This window comes from Oryza sativa, chromosome 4 (genome assembly GCF_034140825.1).
Source record: "Oryza sativa Japonica Group chromosome 4, ASM3414082v1".
Lineage (NCBI taxonomy): Eukaryota > Viridiplantae > Streptophyta > Magnoliopsida > Poales > Poaceae > Oryza > Oryza sativa.
Genome location: NC_089038.1, coordinates 4,256,660 through 4,274,240, shown reverse-complemented (window position 1 = coordinate 4,274,240; position 17,581 = coordinate 4,256,660). Strand labels below are relative to the sequence as shown.

Below are 17,581 nucleotides of genomic sequence, written 5' to 3'. Positions count from 1 at the left end.
GGGCTTATCTCCGCCACTTCTCAGTCTGGTGCTCCGCAATGAATCATGCTATACAAAAGGTAAAGCCGTTGCCCACGCTGGCTTGTGGTTGGCACGGTTAATGTTTCACAATAGTAGCTCGCGAACCGGTCCTTAATTGTCATGAGCACGACTCTCAAAACCATGTGCTCACAACCCACCATTATCAAGTTTTAGTTGGCAAGTAATTAATTAACCAATCAAGATTAACCATCGTGAACTATCATTAAACCATCATTAAATAATAATGAATCATAAGTTATCCCAATAGTGTGCTAATGTTTCTAAGCATGGCTAAGCAATCACATCTAATATCTAGCTGAACCAATATATAAAGCTCAACTAGTCAAATTATAATAACCCAAGGTATCAAGGATTAAAGTAATTAATGCAAACAGCCCATAACAAAGGAATAGATTCACACCACCCAGTGACATTCGAAAATAAATGCACAGTTGAAATAAATAGAGAATTTAAATATAGGATCAACATGCTCAAAGGATTGTGTTTAGGATCTGTGTGACTTGCCTTGCAATAATCGGTCTTCAATTAATCTTCTTGAATACTTCCGGCGCACTCGCGAACCTTCGCAACGACGGAAACGACAAGCTAACACGCAAAACGAAGAAAAAGACTAATAAAAACCAAATAAACAGTACATAAAAAGTAAACAAACATGTAGATCATAATTTTAGATGAATTATGAGACTTGAACGGCCTCATTCTGACTTCATATGAATTTATTATGAATTTTACAAGATTAAATCTAATTAAAGCCCATTTAAAAAGAATTAAATAAATTTAATTCAATTTATGGACAATTTTAATATGTAGATCTTTATTTTATATAATTTTTGCAACTTGAACCACATTAAACTGAGTTCAAATGAATTAGTTATGAATTTTTAAAGATTAAATCGGATTAAAACACTTATATGGATTTTAATTGAATTATGACGCAATAATGAATTATTTTTGAAAAGGAAAAGAAGGATTATTGCGTCAGCGGCTAGGGTTTCGGTGGACCGGGCGCACGGCGGCGGTTCACGGGAACGGACGGCCGAGATCGATCCATCCAAAACGGACGGCCGAGATCGATCGGTCCACGACCGGCTCACGGGAGAGGGCGACGATGACGTCAGCGATGACGTCACCTCCGGCGGCGGCTCGGCGGCTCGGACGGCGCACGCTCGCCGGCGAACGGCGGCTCTACGGCACAAACGGAGGGCACCAAGACGTAGAGCGCAGCGCGGCGAACTCACTGGTGACCAAAACGGCGGCGGAAAAGCAACGGACGGCGCCGGCGACGAGGAAGAAGCGGCGGCGGAGATCGGGTCGACGACGGCGACGGTGCTCCGGCGGTCTTCGGCGGCGGCGAAACGGTGGACGGGGACGGCGGCGACTTGGCGATCCCGACGGTGGCCTTCCCGAGTGACGACGACGACCGTAGCGACGGCGGCGCACGGCTGGACGAACGGCAGCGACGGCGGCGCAAAAGCTCACGAGGCTAGGGCGCTACACACGACGGCGGGCGAAGGCGAGAGAGATGGCGGGTAGAGGAGAGCTCGGCGGTCCTTTTAAAGGGGCTAGCGAGTGGCGACGGAGGCCCACGGCGACCGGCGGCGAGAAGGAAAGATTAGGGTTCGGGAGGGAGAGAGGAATCCGATTCGAACTCAAATCCACCGGCTTCCAAAGAAAATTAGCCGATGTTTCCAAAAGAGAAAAGGAAGAGGAGATCTCAAGGATCATTTGCCCTCAATCAATTCGGCCGGAGATGGAAAGGAGCGACGGAATTTTGGAAGGAGACGGCGGCGGCGCTCGGCTAGGGTTCGGCCGGGCGACGGCGGCTCGGGGAAGACGAACCTGACAGGTGGGACCCACCTGTCAGCGACACCGAGAGAGAGAAGAGTGGCGGCTCGGCGGACTGGGCCGGACTGGGCCGAGGGAAAGAGAGAGAGAGGGTTTTGGGCCGGCTTTCGGCCCAAAGCCAAAAGAAGACTTTTTAAAACCTTTTTCAATTTAAATTATTCATGAAATGCAATTCCATTTATTAAAAATACTTCCTTAGCTCAAATAAATCCCAGAATAATCTAGGAATTATAGAATTAAGCAAAGTATTTAATGAAATTTTATCTGGCCCCATTTTATATTGAGATTTAACAAATTAAAATTAGATCTTTTCTTCTAAGCTTTTAAAATCATTTCTAATAATTCCTTTTAAACAACAATTTATAATTTAAGGATTTTTAAACAAGAAAAGCTCTTAACAAATATAATTAGATCATTAATGATCAAATAATTACTGAACTGTTCTTTGTATCAGTTAGGAATTGAGCTCTGAGAAATCCGAGAAAATTTCAGAGAGTTGACTTAAACATGGAGAATTTAATAAAAATTAAATAATTTATAAATCCTGAAACGAAAATTCAGGATGTGACACATGCCATGTTTTATATATATATATATATATATATATATATATATATATATATATATATATATATATATATATATATATATATATATATATATATATATATATATATATATATATATATATATATATATATATATATATATATATACTTTACTCTTTGCAATTGTTTTCCTTAAATTTGAGTGATGCAGGTTTTTGACTTCTTTTTCTAGGACTTGGTTCAAAAGGGGACAATCCCCTAGTCGGTTTGCTTGTGGTTTGGGTAGCCAAGCTTCCGCGAATCTCTGATTATTTGCCAGTCAGCCTATGTATGGCTAAAGTAGATGTAATCTGAATTTTATTTGTCTTAGTTGTATTTCCTTTTGTTCATTGCTTAAGATGAAAGTGTGAAGCTATTGCACATCCTGGGAACTAGTTTCACATGAGTATGAATTTAGAATATTTGGGATGCGCTAGAGCTTTAGCTATTTTTGTAAGTCTCCTGAATGTGTAATATATCTGGTCACCGCCTTCGTGTGGTTTGACGGTCACATATCAGGCTGAAGTTGACTGGCAAGCTAAAGTTCCCTATACTTGCTACTTGACTTTATATGTTCATTTCAATTGGCAACTATAATGTAAAATCCAGGTGTCCTCCACACATGCGGGCCACGCCCCCGACGTCTTCCGTGCCTGCCTTACTGCAGCACAGTGCCGCGCCTCGCCTTTATCTACCCTGACGTCCGCGCCAAGCCTATGCCAATGCACCATGTCCATCGTCTCGCCCTCCCGCGCTCCATTGCTGCGGTGAAATGCCCACGCCGAAAGTGTGCGCCGAGCCCACGCCCACCGCAGCACCACCGTCCTTGCCCCTGTACTACCCCGCCTCCATTCTTCCCCTTGAAGCCACCCGTGTCACCGATTATTGGCGCCGGCTATAGAGCCGCCATGCCCTTCATTCTTCATCTCTATTCCTCCAATCGCCTCCATCTTCGCACCTGCACTGGCCAAGACACACGGATGAGAATCTTGGGTGCACTTGACGCTGTGCGACCCAGACCAATGCGCCCTCAACATCGGCCGCCACCGCATCCACTTCACCATCTCGAGGCAGCCCACCATCAGCACCTCCATCCCGCCGCTCTCCTCCGTCGCCAAAACACCTTTTCCCTGTCCCACGGCAGCCGCCGCACATGGTTAGGCTGACCCGCGCGAGCGCTACCTTCACGATCGCCCGCCGCCGGTCTCCTTGGACCCAGGATTCCGTCCATGGGATTCCATCACCGCCGCCTCCTTCGCTAAGCCTGGGAGCCATCGAAGCCCGCCATCGTCACCATCATGTTGATCTGGACCATCATCGCACCGTGTCAAGCGACACTCGCCCGAGCGCCTCCTCTCAGCCGCCAACTGACGGCCCTATGGCAGCCTCCTCCTCGTGCCGCTGCTCCTCCTTCGCTCCTCACCACCATCGGCATCGCCCGCCCAGTCTCTCTCGCTTGAGCGCACGTGTGGGAGTGGGGGATCAGATAGAGTGGGGACAGGAGGAAGAATCGAGAAGATCAAACACACACAGTAATCACCTCCTTAATCTGACTCTAATCTCTCACTGACAGGTGGGCCCAACCATGGCTAATTTCTGTTTATACCTCCTTACATGTGGGACCCACCTTTCCTTAAGCATTCATGCACCCGGTACACATGCGCCAAGTTGGTGGGATGTTGGTATTTCTTAACGTCATAGATAAAATCTGAAAGCGCACGGAAATACCCATGTAGCACTTTACCCGGGAGTATTCCAAGGTATCGATTTTCATGAGGAACGTGTGTGTTCAGCTCTTCTCTAAGTTAATCCAAGGACACGAAGCAATTGTAGGCAAAGGATAGAGAGGATTTCTTAGTGAGAAATAGTGTCTATAGAAAGCTTAATTTAATCTTATAGTGATACTTCAGGCACTGGCTTGCTCGCTGCTACCAGAACGCGCTCTATTCCGTACCCAGAGAGGGAAGACTGCGATGATCTCGAGGGCTGTCACTACCTCTACGCCAACCTCTAATGATCTGTGGGATACGTAGCAATTACTAGAAATTAACTACATAAACACCACGTTTATGCAATTAATTATTACTCTAGTGTTTATAACTCACTAAAGTAACCACTATATAATAGTGAATAATGATCCAGTATGCTAGTAGGAACTAACCAAGATTAAATATCACGAAGTAAATCTTAATTACTCAGAAAGATATTTCTATTAAACTAGAGTAATTAAAAAGGTACGAAAAGTAATAGGAGAATTACCGACAACTGCCGAATTCCTCCGATTTCTTCTACCTTACTTTTTTCCTAATCTAGTATACAATAAAGTAAAATAGATGCTCTTATAATTCAGCTCAAGCTTAAAGTGCCTGTGAAGTGAATAAGAGGAGCTCTATTTATAGGCTGAGAATAACGGTTTTGGTAGAAATATCGAAAACGCCCTCCAACCGTCATTGGGAAGTGATCAGGAGCGTCCACGTGGAAGGCCAGGATGAACGGCGTCCATCTGGCCCCCAGATTTGGTCTGGGCCTCCTCTTCACTCTCCCTTATCCACTTCCATGATTGTTGGGCCCAATTTCTGGTGTTTCGATGAGGTTATGAGCCCAATTCTTGTATGCATAAAATTCTTCTCCAGTTTAGTCTAGATTTCCTCCCAACTTCGACGGTTTATAATTTGCATCCAATTATACACCAACACTTATGAAATATGTTAGAATTGAACCCTACTATTATGTTGGATGTTTTGTAACCTATGTACTATGTAGGTATTGATGGCATAAAATTGACATTTATCAGTCGCTAACATGGGCCCCACCGTCCGGTCCACCACAAGGGCTGAGCCCGTGGACCTTCCCCTTCAACCACAGCCCCCTTAGCTCGCATGCACCCGGTTCACGTGAGCTGTCTCACTGACTGCCGGGACCTACGCATCGATCTGTGGACCGTGAGCTGTGTCCAACGGTCCCACCTCACCACCAGCTCGGTAGATCTAGTGTACCAAGCGCCAACCCCCTGATGCGGCTGACAGAGGGGTCCCGCAAGGAATATTCCTCCGGAATGTTCTTTTACCATAAAAGAAATCCTTTTTCCTTTGTTATAAATTCATTTAAACTTCAGAAATTAATATCTTGCAAACCTTAACTCCGATTGAGTCCATTCAACTTCCATATTTTTTCTAAAATCAAGATCTATCAGATGGCACTACTAGTTTGAAATGGATAGTGCTTTCTTTCTAGGATTTTGTGTGTTTCTCTCTTGTCGATCATGTAGTTGGATATTCCAAAAATTCAACGGACGCGAATTTCTCGGAAATTTAAGGATCTAAAGCAAGGCAAGTCACTACGCTGCCCTCCTTAAGCATGTTGATCCTACTTTTATAAATGTATTGATTGCAAATAAAATTGCATGCTAATTATAAAATATGTACCTAAACTTGATTGCTAGCCACCTTTGAAATTGTTATCCATATTCCTTGTTGCCTGAGTCTATTTTTTATGCGTGGTCAATTATTGACACTGCTAAGCATTGCTTGTATAGGTGGGTATACACTCTATGCATGTTATATGGATGTGTTTGTACCTCGGGAGCGCCAGGGCTTCTCTCACTGCCGGCTCGAGATAGGGTTGGGTACCAGGGTGCAATGGGAATTCGTAGTCCTTGGAGCGGGTGCGCAATGCGAGGGTAACCCAAAATCCGGGCTGTGACAGGTCTTATGTGTTGGGGCTAGTCTCATGTGTTGGGTACGTCATGGAGTGCGGGATTAAAAGCGTACATCCACTGCAGTGTGAGTAAATAAATCTATTTGAATAGCCATGCTCGTTGTTAATGAGCGCTAGGACTTGTACTACTCTTGACTAGCCTAATAAGTTTTAATAGTGCTTAGATTAGGTGGAAAGGAAGGTCGAAATGGTGAAAGTTGTGGAAAGCTGGTTGCGAAGGCAAACAGGACCAAGCAAGGCTTGGGAAAGGTGGATGAACCCTCGCTGATTAACGACAACTTCAACTTAACGTTGTTTTTCAGTTAAAATTGCTAAGTCATAGGTTTGTGAAATAATTTCTAAAGTCTAGCTTTATGCAAATAAACCAAGTCCCCCGTGTGCACCAAATACATCCTGTAGTAGTGGCTTGCTGAGTACGGTAGATACTTACACTTGCTTAATTAACTCTTTTAGAAGAAGGTGTTGGACCCGACCCACAAGTGTGGCATGCTGACGAGAGGGTGTCGAAGACGGTGGAGTAGGGATCTAGGTTTACCAGTCACTACCTGTGGAATAAGTTGGGCCATTGCTGCTCCACCTCTGCTACCCCATCTACTTCTTTTGATATTTTGTAATGTAATCGACCATGCTTGGTCTAATTGGGTCGCACTTGGACAACCCTTGTATTATTAATGTACTGTATAAGACTTTGTTAACAGTGAAGTTTGGTAAGCCCTAAAGTCATCATCTGCTGAAAATCAATATTGGCTTCAAAGTTCTAGAATCAGCCGATGAGAGTTATCAAGTCGTCAGTTATCGGATTCTTGCTATATTCGATTAAGGAAATTGATCTACTAAAGGAAGCTTATCCAGAAGAGACCGAGTTCAAGGAGGATGCAGCATAACAAGTTATCTATTAGTTAGGAATAGTTTGTTTGTTTCCTTTTATCTTTAGGAAAGTGTGTTTAGTGTCCGATAAGGACTTTATGTTTTCCTTTTATCTTTAGGATAGTTTCTTTCTTGTCCGACAAGGACTTGTATCAACCCATGGGTATAAATATGTACATCCGGGGTCAATGTAATCTATCAATCTCGATCAATACAACTACTCTCGGCGCATCGCCACCCTCTTCCCTAAGGTTTTTACTTATCTTCCGGCGGAATTTGGGCACCTGACGCGGGGCTGCATCGGTTTAGTTCGATCTCCGGTGAAGGGGTAAGTCCAACGTTCCGTCGGGCCCTGGTGAATCTATCGGCTACGTTGGTGTTGTTCAAGGCTGCATCGCTTCGATCTCTTGGATCGCTCTGGTTTGGTTGATATATTTGCCTACCTGATATCTCAATTCTATCTCTAGTTGCATTATGTTTAGAGATGCATCGGTTTAGTTGGGACTGTCTCGGTTAGGTCCGATCTTCTGTCTTAGCCGATATATCTATACAATCACAATGCTGTTATAAATAGATTTGTTATATCCATCACATTAGACAGATCTATCGGCTCATCGAGTTTTAGATTATCATATACACTCACGTGCTGCATCGGTTAGGTTCGACCTACTAGATTGTTGTTGATAATATAAGTCTTATTAAGCCGATAGGTTCATGCTAATGTTTTATCGGAGTGCTAGCCAATAACTTATCTGGACGTTGCATTGGCTTATAATGATTACATATATATACAAGTTGGATTTACCCGATGACAGCAAAGGTTTCACTGTTTAATCTAATCTGTTGATTTTATGGCATCGGACCTTCAGCCGATGTATGCTTTAACCTTCGGATCTGTGCTTGTTCTATCATATCATATTGCTTGCCGATTGGTTTCTACTGGATTATATTGCTATATTATTATTATTTATCATCATCAGCCGATTGCCTTTATATCATTATTTACATCAAGTATTAGGATCTACATTGGATATATAGCCGATAGCTCAAAACCCTATCGCTATCGGCTGGTATCAGCATCGGCTGGGATTGCTCCATCGGCTGTTTAGCCGCTCGGCTATTTGATCTACTGTTTACATATCTTGTCAGTTGAAGGATCAAACTGACTGGCACACCCGCACCTCACCACCTTTGGACCTCCATTGGAGCTAAGCAGATCTCCCAGGCCTCGTATTTTCGCATCAACACGCTTTTGGCACGCCCGGTGAGACCTGAGTTTTATACCCAACATGTCTGAAGAAGAAGTCAATGCCAAGATCATGGTCACGGTGGAAAATTTAACGGAGGAACAGCAACAGATGGTGCACTTTGTAGCTAATTTGCAAATGCGTTGTCTTCAATGTTTCATCATGATACCCGAAGGGCCAATTCAGAAGACTCGATTCCCCAAGCCGATAGTTGAAATACTTCAAGATACAGTTGATGAAGCGGTTCATCGCGGATTGCTTGATCAGTCTGGAGTTTTGATGAGTACACTACAAAATGTGATCAAGAAGATAGTTCCTGAAATAGTTGCACAAAAGAATCGGCTCGGGGGGCAAGCATATTAGTATCGGCTAGAAGAACTTCGTCAATATGGGCATGATGAAGAATATCAATATAACAATGATTTGGCCGATAGAATTGCAAAGATAATAGAGGTGCAGTTTGGAATCAAACCTAAGGAACATATCCATATGTATCGGCTGCCATATCCTGACTGATTTGATAGGGTGCCATTGCCACACCGATACAAAGTTCCAGATTTCTCCAAGTTTTCAGGGCAGGATGATACACCTACAATGGAACACATCAGCCGACTCTTAGCACAATGTGGGGAGGCATCGGCTGAAGAGGCTCTGAAAGTTAGATTTTTTCCATTATCTTTGACTGCATCGGCCTTCACATGGTTTTCATCGCTACCATCAGATTCTATCCAAGGATGGACCGATCTTGAGAAGCAATTTCATGACTACTTCTTTGCTGGAATCAAAGAGTTGAAGCTTTCAGATTTAATATCGGTTGAGCAGCAAGAAGGAGAATCGGCTATAGAATATATTAAGAGATTTCGTAATGTCCGCGGCCGATGTTATAGTTTGAGTTTAAGCGATGAGCAGCTCGCAGATCTTGCATTCCAAGGATTGTCATCCCCTATCAGAGAGAGATTCTTTTGCCACGAGTTTGACTGTCTAGCTCATTTAATGCAAACAGCATCAGCTCATGAAAGCTAATTACAAGAAGCAAAGGAAGATCGGTCTTGGAGTTATCAAGACAATAAATTTTGAAGCATGAGTTCTCATACTCCAAAACTGGGGGACATGTGTTAACAGTGAAATTTGGTAAGCCCTAAAGTCATCATCGGCGCTGAAAATCAGTATCGGCTTCAAAGTTCTAGAATCAGCCGATGAGAGTTATCAAGTCGTCAGTTGTCGAATTCTTGCTATATTCGATTAAGGAAATCGATCTACTAAAGGAAGCTTATCCAGAAGAGACCGAGTTTAAGGAGGATGCGGCATGACAAGTTATCTATTAGTTAGGAATAGTTTGTTAGTTTCCTTTTATCTTTAGGAAAGTGTGTTTAGTGTCCGATAAGGACTTTATGTTTTCCTTTTATCTTTAGGATAGTTTCTTTCTTGTCCGACAAGGACTTATATCAACCCATGGGTATAAATATGTACACCCGGGGTCAATGTAATCTATCAATCTCGATCAATACAACTACTCTCGGCGCATCGCCACCCTCTTCCCTGAGGTTTTTACTTATCTTCCGGCGGAATTTGGGCACCTGACGCGGGGCTGCATCGGTTTAGTTCGATTTCCAGCGAAGGGGTAAGTCCTACGTTCCGTCGGGCCCTGGTGAATCTATCGGCTACGTTGGTGTTGTTCAAGGCTGCATCGCTTTGATCTCTTTGATCGCTCTGGTTTGGTTGATATATTTGCCTACCTGATATCTCAATTCTATCGCTAGTTGCATTGTGTTTAGAGATGCATCGGTTTAGTTGGGACTGTCTCGGTTAGGTCCGATCTTCTGTCTTAGCCGATATATCTCTACAATCACAATGCTGTTATAAATAGATTCGTTATATCCATCACATTAGACAGATCTATCGGCTCATCGAGTATTAGATTATCATATACAATCTCGTGCTGCATCGGTTAGGTTCGACCTACTAGATTGTTGTTGATAATATAAGTCTTATTAAGCCGATAGGTTCATGCTAATGTTTTATCGGGGTGCTAGCCGATAAGTTATCTGGACGTTGTATCGGCTTATAAGGATTACATATATATACAAGTTGGATTTAGCCGATGACAGCAAAGGTTTCACTGTTTAATCTAATCTGTGTATTTTATGGCATCGGTCCTTCAGCCGATGGATGCTTTAACCTTCGGATCAGTGCTTGTTCTATCATATCATATTGCTAGCCGATTGGTTTCTACTGGATTATATTGCTATATTATTATTATTTATCATCATCAGCCGATTGCCTTTATATCATTATTTACATCAAGTATCAGGATCTACATTGGACATATAGCCGATAGCTCAAAACCCTATCGCTATCGGCTGGTATCGGCATCGGCTGGGATTGCTCCATCGGCTGTTTAGCCGGTCGGCTATTTGATCTACTGGTTACATATCTTGTCAGTTGTAGGATTAAACTGACTGGCACGTCTGCACCTCACCAACCTTTGGACCTACACTGGAGCTAAGCAGATCTCGCAGGCCTCGTGTTTTCGCATCAACAGACTTGTATAACGATGTCAGCTATGAAGAAAATTTCGGACTGCTGTCATTAACATTAATTTGCCGAACAAAACGTTCATGGATAATAGTCCGAGGCTATAAAGAAGTATGTCCAAGGCCATAATAAAGAACAAATAAAAAGAAAACAGCAGGTAACCATGCCAAACTATATTTTCATCCATTCATAGATGCAGCGCAAGAGGCAGGTAACTGGCGGTGTCGTGCAGAAATTTCCCTAACAGAAAGACTTACGTCCTCCGAGAATTCAGTCTTCGCTTCACCAGCAGTCCATCCTTCCTCTTCACCAGTACTCCATGCCTTCCCTCCTCTGCTTCTTTTTCTCTTCCTCGTTGACACTCCATCCTCTTCTTCACAGGCACTCAATGCCTTCCACCCGTCCCACTTTTGCCTCTTCCCTATATATATATACACACACCCCAAGGAAACTTCATTCCATCGGCATGGGCAGACGTCTTCGACCTCCGACGAGTGCGTGACAACAGCGGCTGCAATTTGTCATCGACCTCTGCTCCAACTCTCTACAACATGCCATGGTACTGGAGGTATTCGAGTGGGCCAAGACATCATTTTATTTATTTCAAATCGAGTCAATTCCTGTGCACGTACGCAGCATAATCCCATCTCTCTTCTCTGATGCGGATAGATATTCTTGGGAGGATGGTCCGTATGAGTTGGAGCGCAAAAACAATAGACTGTCCCAAGAGAAGAGTAACCTGGAGAGCAGGGTGCGGTGGTTGGTGAATGAAAACACTGAGCTGTCCAATGAGAAGAGTTACCTAGAGAGCAGGGTGCGGAGGTTGGTGAATGAAAACACTGAGCTGTCCAATGAGAAGAGAAGAGCGGCTTATGTGTCCTCCACACTGGAGTACAGGGTGCGGGAGTTGGAGCACCAAAACACCAAACTGTCTGCTGTGCTAGTGAAGCAACGGGAGGACACGAGGAAAGCGGGTCTGCTGTTCATGAATGCTGCCGATACGTACCAACATGTAGCAGATAGGCAAATTAGGACAAAGGAAGAGGAATTGGCGAACACGAGGAAGACAGGCCTGCTGTTAATGAACGCTGCTGATGCGTACCAAGAAGTAGCAAAGAAGCAAATTAAGGCAATGGTGGAGGACCTGAAGGATGCGAGAAAGGCAGTTTTGGTGGTCATGGATGCTGCAGATACATACCAACAAGTAGCAGAGAAGCAAATTAAGGATAAGGTGGAGGAATTGAGGGTCCTTGGGGTTCACAAGGCAGAGATGGATGCAAGGGCAGCATCTTTGGAGTCTGAGCTAGAGGCAGCTCTAGCGAAGAATCAGGAATTGGAGGCTTATTATAGTAAGGTTCTAATTGAAAATGATAGGCTTTGGTCACGGATGGAATTGGTGGAGGCAAAAGAGACATCTACAAATGCATTTGATTCTGACGAGGCAGAAATCATGAAAGAATTGGAAGACCATAAGATGAAGGTGGAGGAAAATCATAGCAGCAAGGATTTGAGAAAGGGTGAAAATGATAAGATTCAGTTGGAGGTTTTGACTGCAGAGCAGAAAAATAGCATGTTTGAAGCAGGGGTCGAGAGGCTTAAAATGGAATTAGATGTGTTGGTCGAGGCAAAAAAGGCAAAATCCAGAAGCAATCAGGAGACCTTAAGGGGGGAAGTGAAGGAAATCCAGGCTGCCATGGATTTCGTGAAGCGTGACAATGATAAGCTTTGGTTGGAGGCTTCGGAAGCAGGGGTTGAGAGGCTCAAGGAGAATATTTAGCCAAGATGTTTTCAGTGGAAAATTTATGTCTCTCTGGATGGTCCGGCACCTTTTGGTGGCTATGTCCCCTTCTGGTGCCGCTTCATGTCTCTATTGTGTTAAAAAATTAAAATAAATTGGTGCTTTGGAATGGATTTAATTGTGAGATTGCTTATTATAATATGTGGAACAAATTTATCTTTTTAATTAGATATGCATGGTTCTCTCACTTGTTTAATATAAACAATAGTCAAAGGCATGGCATAATAACAAGCAGGATATTCATCATTGCATGCAAATTTATTTGTAAACAAATTAATTTCGCATTTGGGATCCTCAGGATAGTCCTTATTCTTATATAATCTTGATCAACCTCCACCTCGTGGATGTTACACATGTTGCCTCATGACTAACCGATAAACATATTCTATAATATGCAAGAAAAACCAATATTCAAACAACAATCAAATATGTGCAAACATACCTTGGGCTGCTCATACTACTTTGGCTTGCTAATGGATTCCACCATGGTATGGGCTAAGGTTTCTTGGTAGCTAGGCAACTTAGGAAGCAAAGGCAACTAGAATCTAAGGATTAATATTTTAAGTTGCCATAGTGTTTTAATTTGGGCTAACCAGCAATCAATAGGCTCATGCTGTTAGCATAGGTTTGTTTAACTATGGGCTATGGGGACTTCATGGTTAAACTAGCCTTGATCTAAATTAAATGGTGATGCCTTACAGGAGGTTCACCAAGGCTCAGTAGATAATTTAATCATTACAGTAGTTTTAATAGGATGGATTATCTAGGCATGGCCCTACAAATATTACTGTATAACTGTTCTAATGAATTACCATGCTCTGTAGGGTAGGTTAGTGTCCTTTTCAGTTGAGGGATCATCATATGTTATAGTTTTATTCACGAATGATCTAAAGCTAAAATTATGCATGAGATGCCACGGTTTATCAATATCTGTTAACATATAAATGTATCAATTTATCCTAAGTTTGACATGTTCAAGAATATATTAAGGTTTTGTTATTTATTAAACATGTGCTTCTTACTACAAGCCGTACAATATATGTGATCTAGGTGGGTTCATGCGGTGGTTACTGTCTATTAACATAAGGGTTGATTACCAACTTAAACATATACTATTATATAGGATGTCGTTAATTAATTTTGTGTAGGTGATTTAATCACACTAGTTCTGTTATTATTTCTCCTAAGCAAGCTTAGGGTTGATCTATGTGTTTTCCTATTTTATTTACACAATTATAAGGCTAAAATTTATTTAGATAATTTATAAGTCATGGATCTAACTACATATAGGGTCATAGAAAAACAATAACATTTAGTATTTCCTATGCTTTAATTATTTGAAACAAAACTTCTAATTAGTTTACATGGTTTCCATCGTGATAAAACAGGTCAAAGACAAATATTCCCCTACATAGTTTACTGTACAATATAAATTTTATTTATTACCACATTTTTAGGTCAACCATTATTTAATCATTTGATATTAGTCATTTTATAAATATAAAATATATTTTATTAAATAATGAATTATATACCGTTGTGAATCTCATGAATTTTTATGAATTTAGGTTCAAGTTTCACTCAAATCGGAGCTAAAATGAAAATGTTATGATTATTTGAAGATCCAATTTTGAATTAATTTCAATAATTGCGAAACAGCACTGTTACTAATTGATTTATTGTTATTCCGAAACATTATCCATAACCTATAGTGGCAGACTGGTGGGACCAGGAGTTTTTATTCCTTTTCTGCCGATTTATTTCTCTAAAGGAAATCCTTATGAGCCACTGACAGGTGGGGTCAATGGTTTTATTATTTGATTTACCAAATTATTTCTCTAAGGAAAATTATGTGGACCCAATGACAGGTGGGAACGGCCCTGGTTGACCAAGGGTCAAAACCGGCCCTTTAATCACTGATGGGTACCACATGTCATAGACTGTACACGTATAACTGATTTTAGTTAGATTTTTAATCACGTGGACCCACGCATCATTTTTTTTTTATAATAGAATTTCTTCTGGCCTTTTCTCACTGAGGTACAGCCAATTATTACACCAAATCATTCAAAAGCATTCACAATCTAATGAAACCACTAAAACACACCAATTTAACATAAAGCAACACAAACTAATCATAGACTCACTTATCCGCAATTAACAAGGTGGTTACTGTGCGCTAATCTACGTGTGGGAGCCACCTTTCTCTCTCTTTTTTCCCCTTCTTCTTCCTCCTCACACTCGCAACCGAGCGGAGCAGGTGCGTCATGCGCGGTTGGCGCCACGGTGGGACGGGCGGTGGCACACCTCTACGGCCCACCGCCGCTGCCGACGACGCAGGGCGGCTTCACGGGGCACGGTGCGGCGGATCAGACTGGCACTGAGATCACGACGAGCTCGGCCATGCACGACAGAAGCTACCGTAGGCTTGCAGCCGGTTCCTCGTACACGTTCTAGGGTCCCTATAGGTGACGATTTCACAATAATGGGGCTTATTCTCTCTATGGACGATCCCACACGAGGGGAGCTCGGCGGCGGTACAATGGCAGCCCGGCCGGTAAGGCTATGGCAGCAGGTGCCTCAAATTGAGGTGCCGCTGGTTTCTAGGTCACTAGGGGGTCGCGTCGGGCGCGAGGGCTTCCCACGGAGTGAAGCAATGGCGAAGTGCGGCGGCTCGTGGTGCAGTGCGGATGGTGCAGAGGCAGATAGCGGCAGCAACGCCCAATGGTGTTCCGCGCCTGGTCCTTGGCGTCCAACGGCTCCTGGCCTCCTCCAACCGCAGCGACAGTGGCAGGACCCTGCTTCCACCCCCTCCAACCTCCAACTCCACCAACGTGTCTTGCAGTGGCGGTGCAGCCCACACCTCGCAGGTGTTCGACCCATGGCTAGGCGGCGCCCCACACGGTTTCTTTGAGGAAGAAGAGGGATCGATAAGGCCGAGCTCAGGGATGGTATAAATAGGGGAGAGAAGTGAGTTGGCTTGCATTGGCGAATTGATAAGAGTGAATCCGAGGTTGACGAGACCTAGATCTCCAATTCACACTCTCGGGGATTTAGGGATCAATCAGAATTATGGCGGTGGTAGGGGTGCAGGTCTCGAAGCTAGCCGGCAAGGAGATGCGTCATTTTACCCACCGGGCGTGACGCGGGGTGATGGGACGTATGCGCTGCGTGGAGTCACGGCGATGGCGACGGACTGTGTTGTGGCTAGGCGTGGAGACGCGGCGAAGGGATGCAGGGCTCGGCTAGGGATGCATGGTTCTACCTAGTGGATGCGGCGCAACATGGTGACGATGGTAAGTCATGGTGGCCATTATCCTTCGGTGGCAAGGTGACGTATGATGTGCTATGGGTGATGGCGTTGGGCTAGGGTTGCCAGTCTACGCGATAGAGGTGACGATGGAGCGGCATTGCGCCGTGTCACCCGGATAGAAACCGGAACGAGAGAGCGCAGATTTTGTCGTGGTGTGGCATGGCGTGATGCAGCACATGGAAGCGGCGCACGTGGCATGGACGCAATGCGGGCACGCGTGGGATCAGGGATGGGTTGGGTGCATAGAGAGGGGCATGGTTGGCTAGGGTCGCGATGCACCTAAGAGGAGCGCACGGGCTGGGCATGTTCTGCTGGTACTGCGGCTTCGGCCTGGAAGGTTGTAGGCCCAGGTCGAATAGGTACTGGGCAATGAACAGTACCAGCTAGAAAAGAAAAGAAAAGGAAGGAAAGGAAAAGAGAAGATGGAGGGGCTAATCTGCAAAATGGTTGGGATTGGAATTTGAATGGAATTGTAGTGCTGTAGCTTTGGACTTTTGAATTTTAGGAATTCAAATATTTCACCTGAATTTGAATTATTGATTTCACCACAAATGAATTGTTTTAGATTAATTTGGATTTTTGACTCTAGATGAACTTACATATTTTGGAGACTTGAGTGTTGTAGCAAGGGGTAAACACCATCCTCCCCATTCGGTCAAAACACCGAGGGAAATGAGGTCTTGAGAATCCTAATTGTCCAACTTGGAAAAGACTTGTAATTGGGAAAAATACTATCCGACTGGTAAAGTTCCATTCGAATGATTTTGTGACACTTGAGCAGCTTATCCCGCTTGAGTGGACTTTTACTTGTGACAGGTAAATTCCAAGAGCCTAGCAGGTGAAAAGGAGTGTTTGAACTCTGAAGATGGAAAAGATGTTCAACCGCGGAACTTGAGGGAAAACACTACATGAGCAAGGAAGATACCATAAAAAGATTGCATGGGGACTACACTCAACCACCACTGCCAGCTGGCACCAAAAGACCATAAACACCTTCAAAATGCCCCTAGGGTTGCTGACATGGCAAGGGCATTATGGTAAGCTCACAAGAGATATAGGGGTAAGATTGTAACCTAACATGTACGGCTGTGGGATATATAAGCCGGCCAAAATCCTGTAGCAAGACAAGATATAATTTAATAGAGAAATATCAATTGCTAATACCGTGTATTTTGTGTTCGAGCTCATTCTTAGGATAGGCGGGGGAAACGTACTTTCTCTCCTATCCCTGAACTTATCCGTGGCCTAAGGTCACAACAGTGGCGCTGTCCGTGGGGACGTAAAGTCTCCAAGGAGTGGGCTTGAACAGTAAATGCGATGTTCTCAATGGCAAAAGACCGGGCCTGTTCGATACAAGGACACTTTTGTGAGCACGGCCACCGAAGTTGAGGTGAATAGAACAGGACATGAGGAAAGAATCACTGACCCAACAAGGGAGGAAACGAGGAGGACATCTCCAAGTGAGGTAGAACTTGCTGAAATGGTATAAGCACAAGGGGCTGTCATGGTGAGCCGAGAACAGCATGATGAGTTGCAAAAAGAATTGCAAAGGCTACAGGCTTTGCATAATCAAGCAATGGGGACAGGTGGATCAGGTGGCCAGACAGAAACAATGGACTAGTGTAACTCG

General features: G+C 43.8%; 1 protein-coding gene across 1 annotated transcript; it reads left to right on the top strand.

The window, feature by feature from the left end:
* The first annotated feature begins 11,270 nt into the window (after window positions 1-11,270).
* LOC107277201 (uncharacterized) lies at window positions 11,271-12,756 on the top strand. Its single transcript, XM_015778946.3, has 2 exons — window positions 11,271-11,408; window positions 11,510-12,756. The coding sequence occupies exons 1-2, from the start codon at window positions 11,392-11,394 to the stop codon at window positions 12,615-12,617; spliced, it is 1,125 nt and encodes a 374-aa protein (XP_015634432.1). The 5' UTR covers window positions 11,271-11,391; the 3' UTR covers window positions 12,618-12,756.
* The last annotated feature ends 4,825 nt before the right edge of the window (window positions 12,757-17,581 follow it).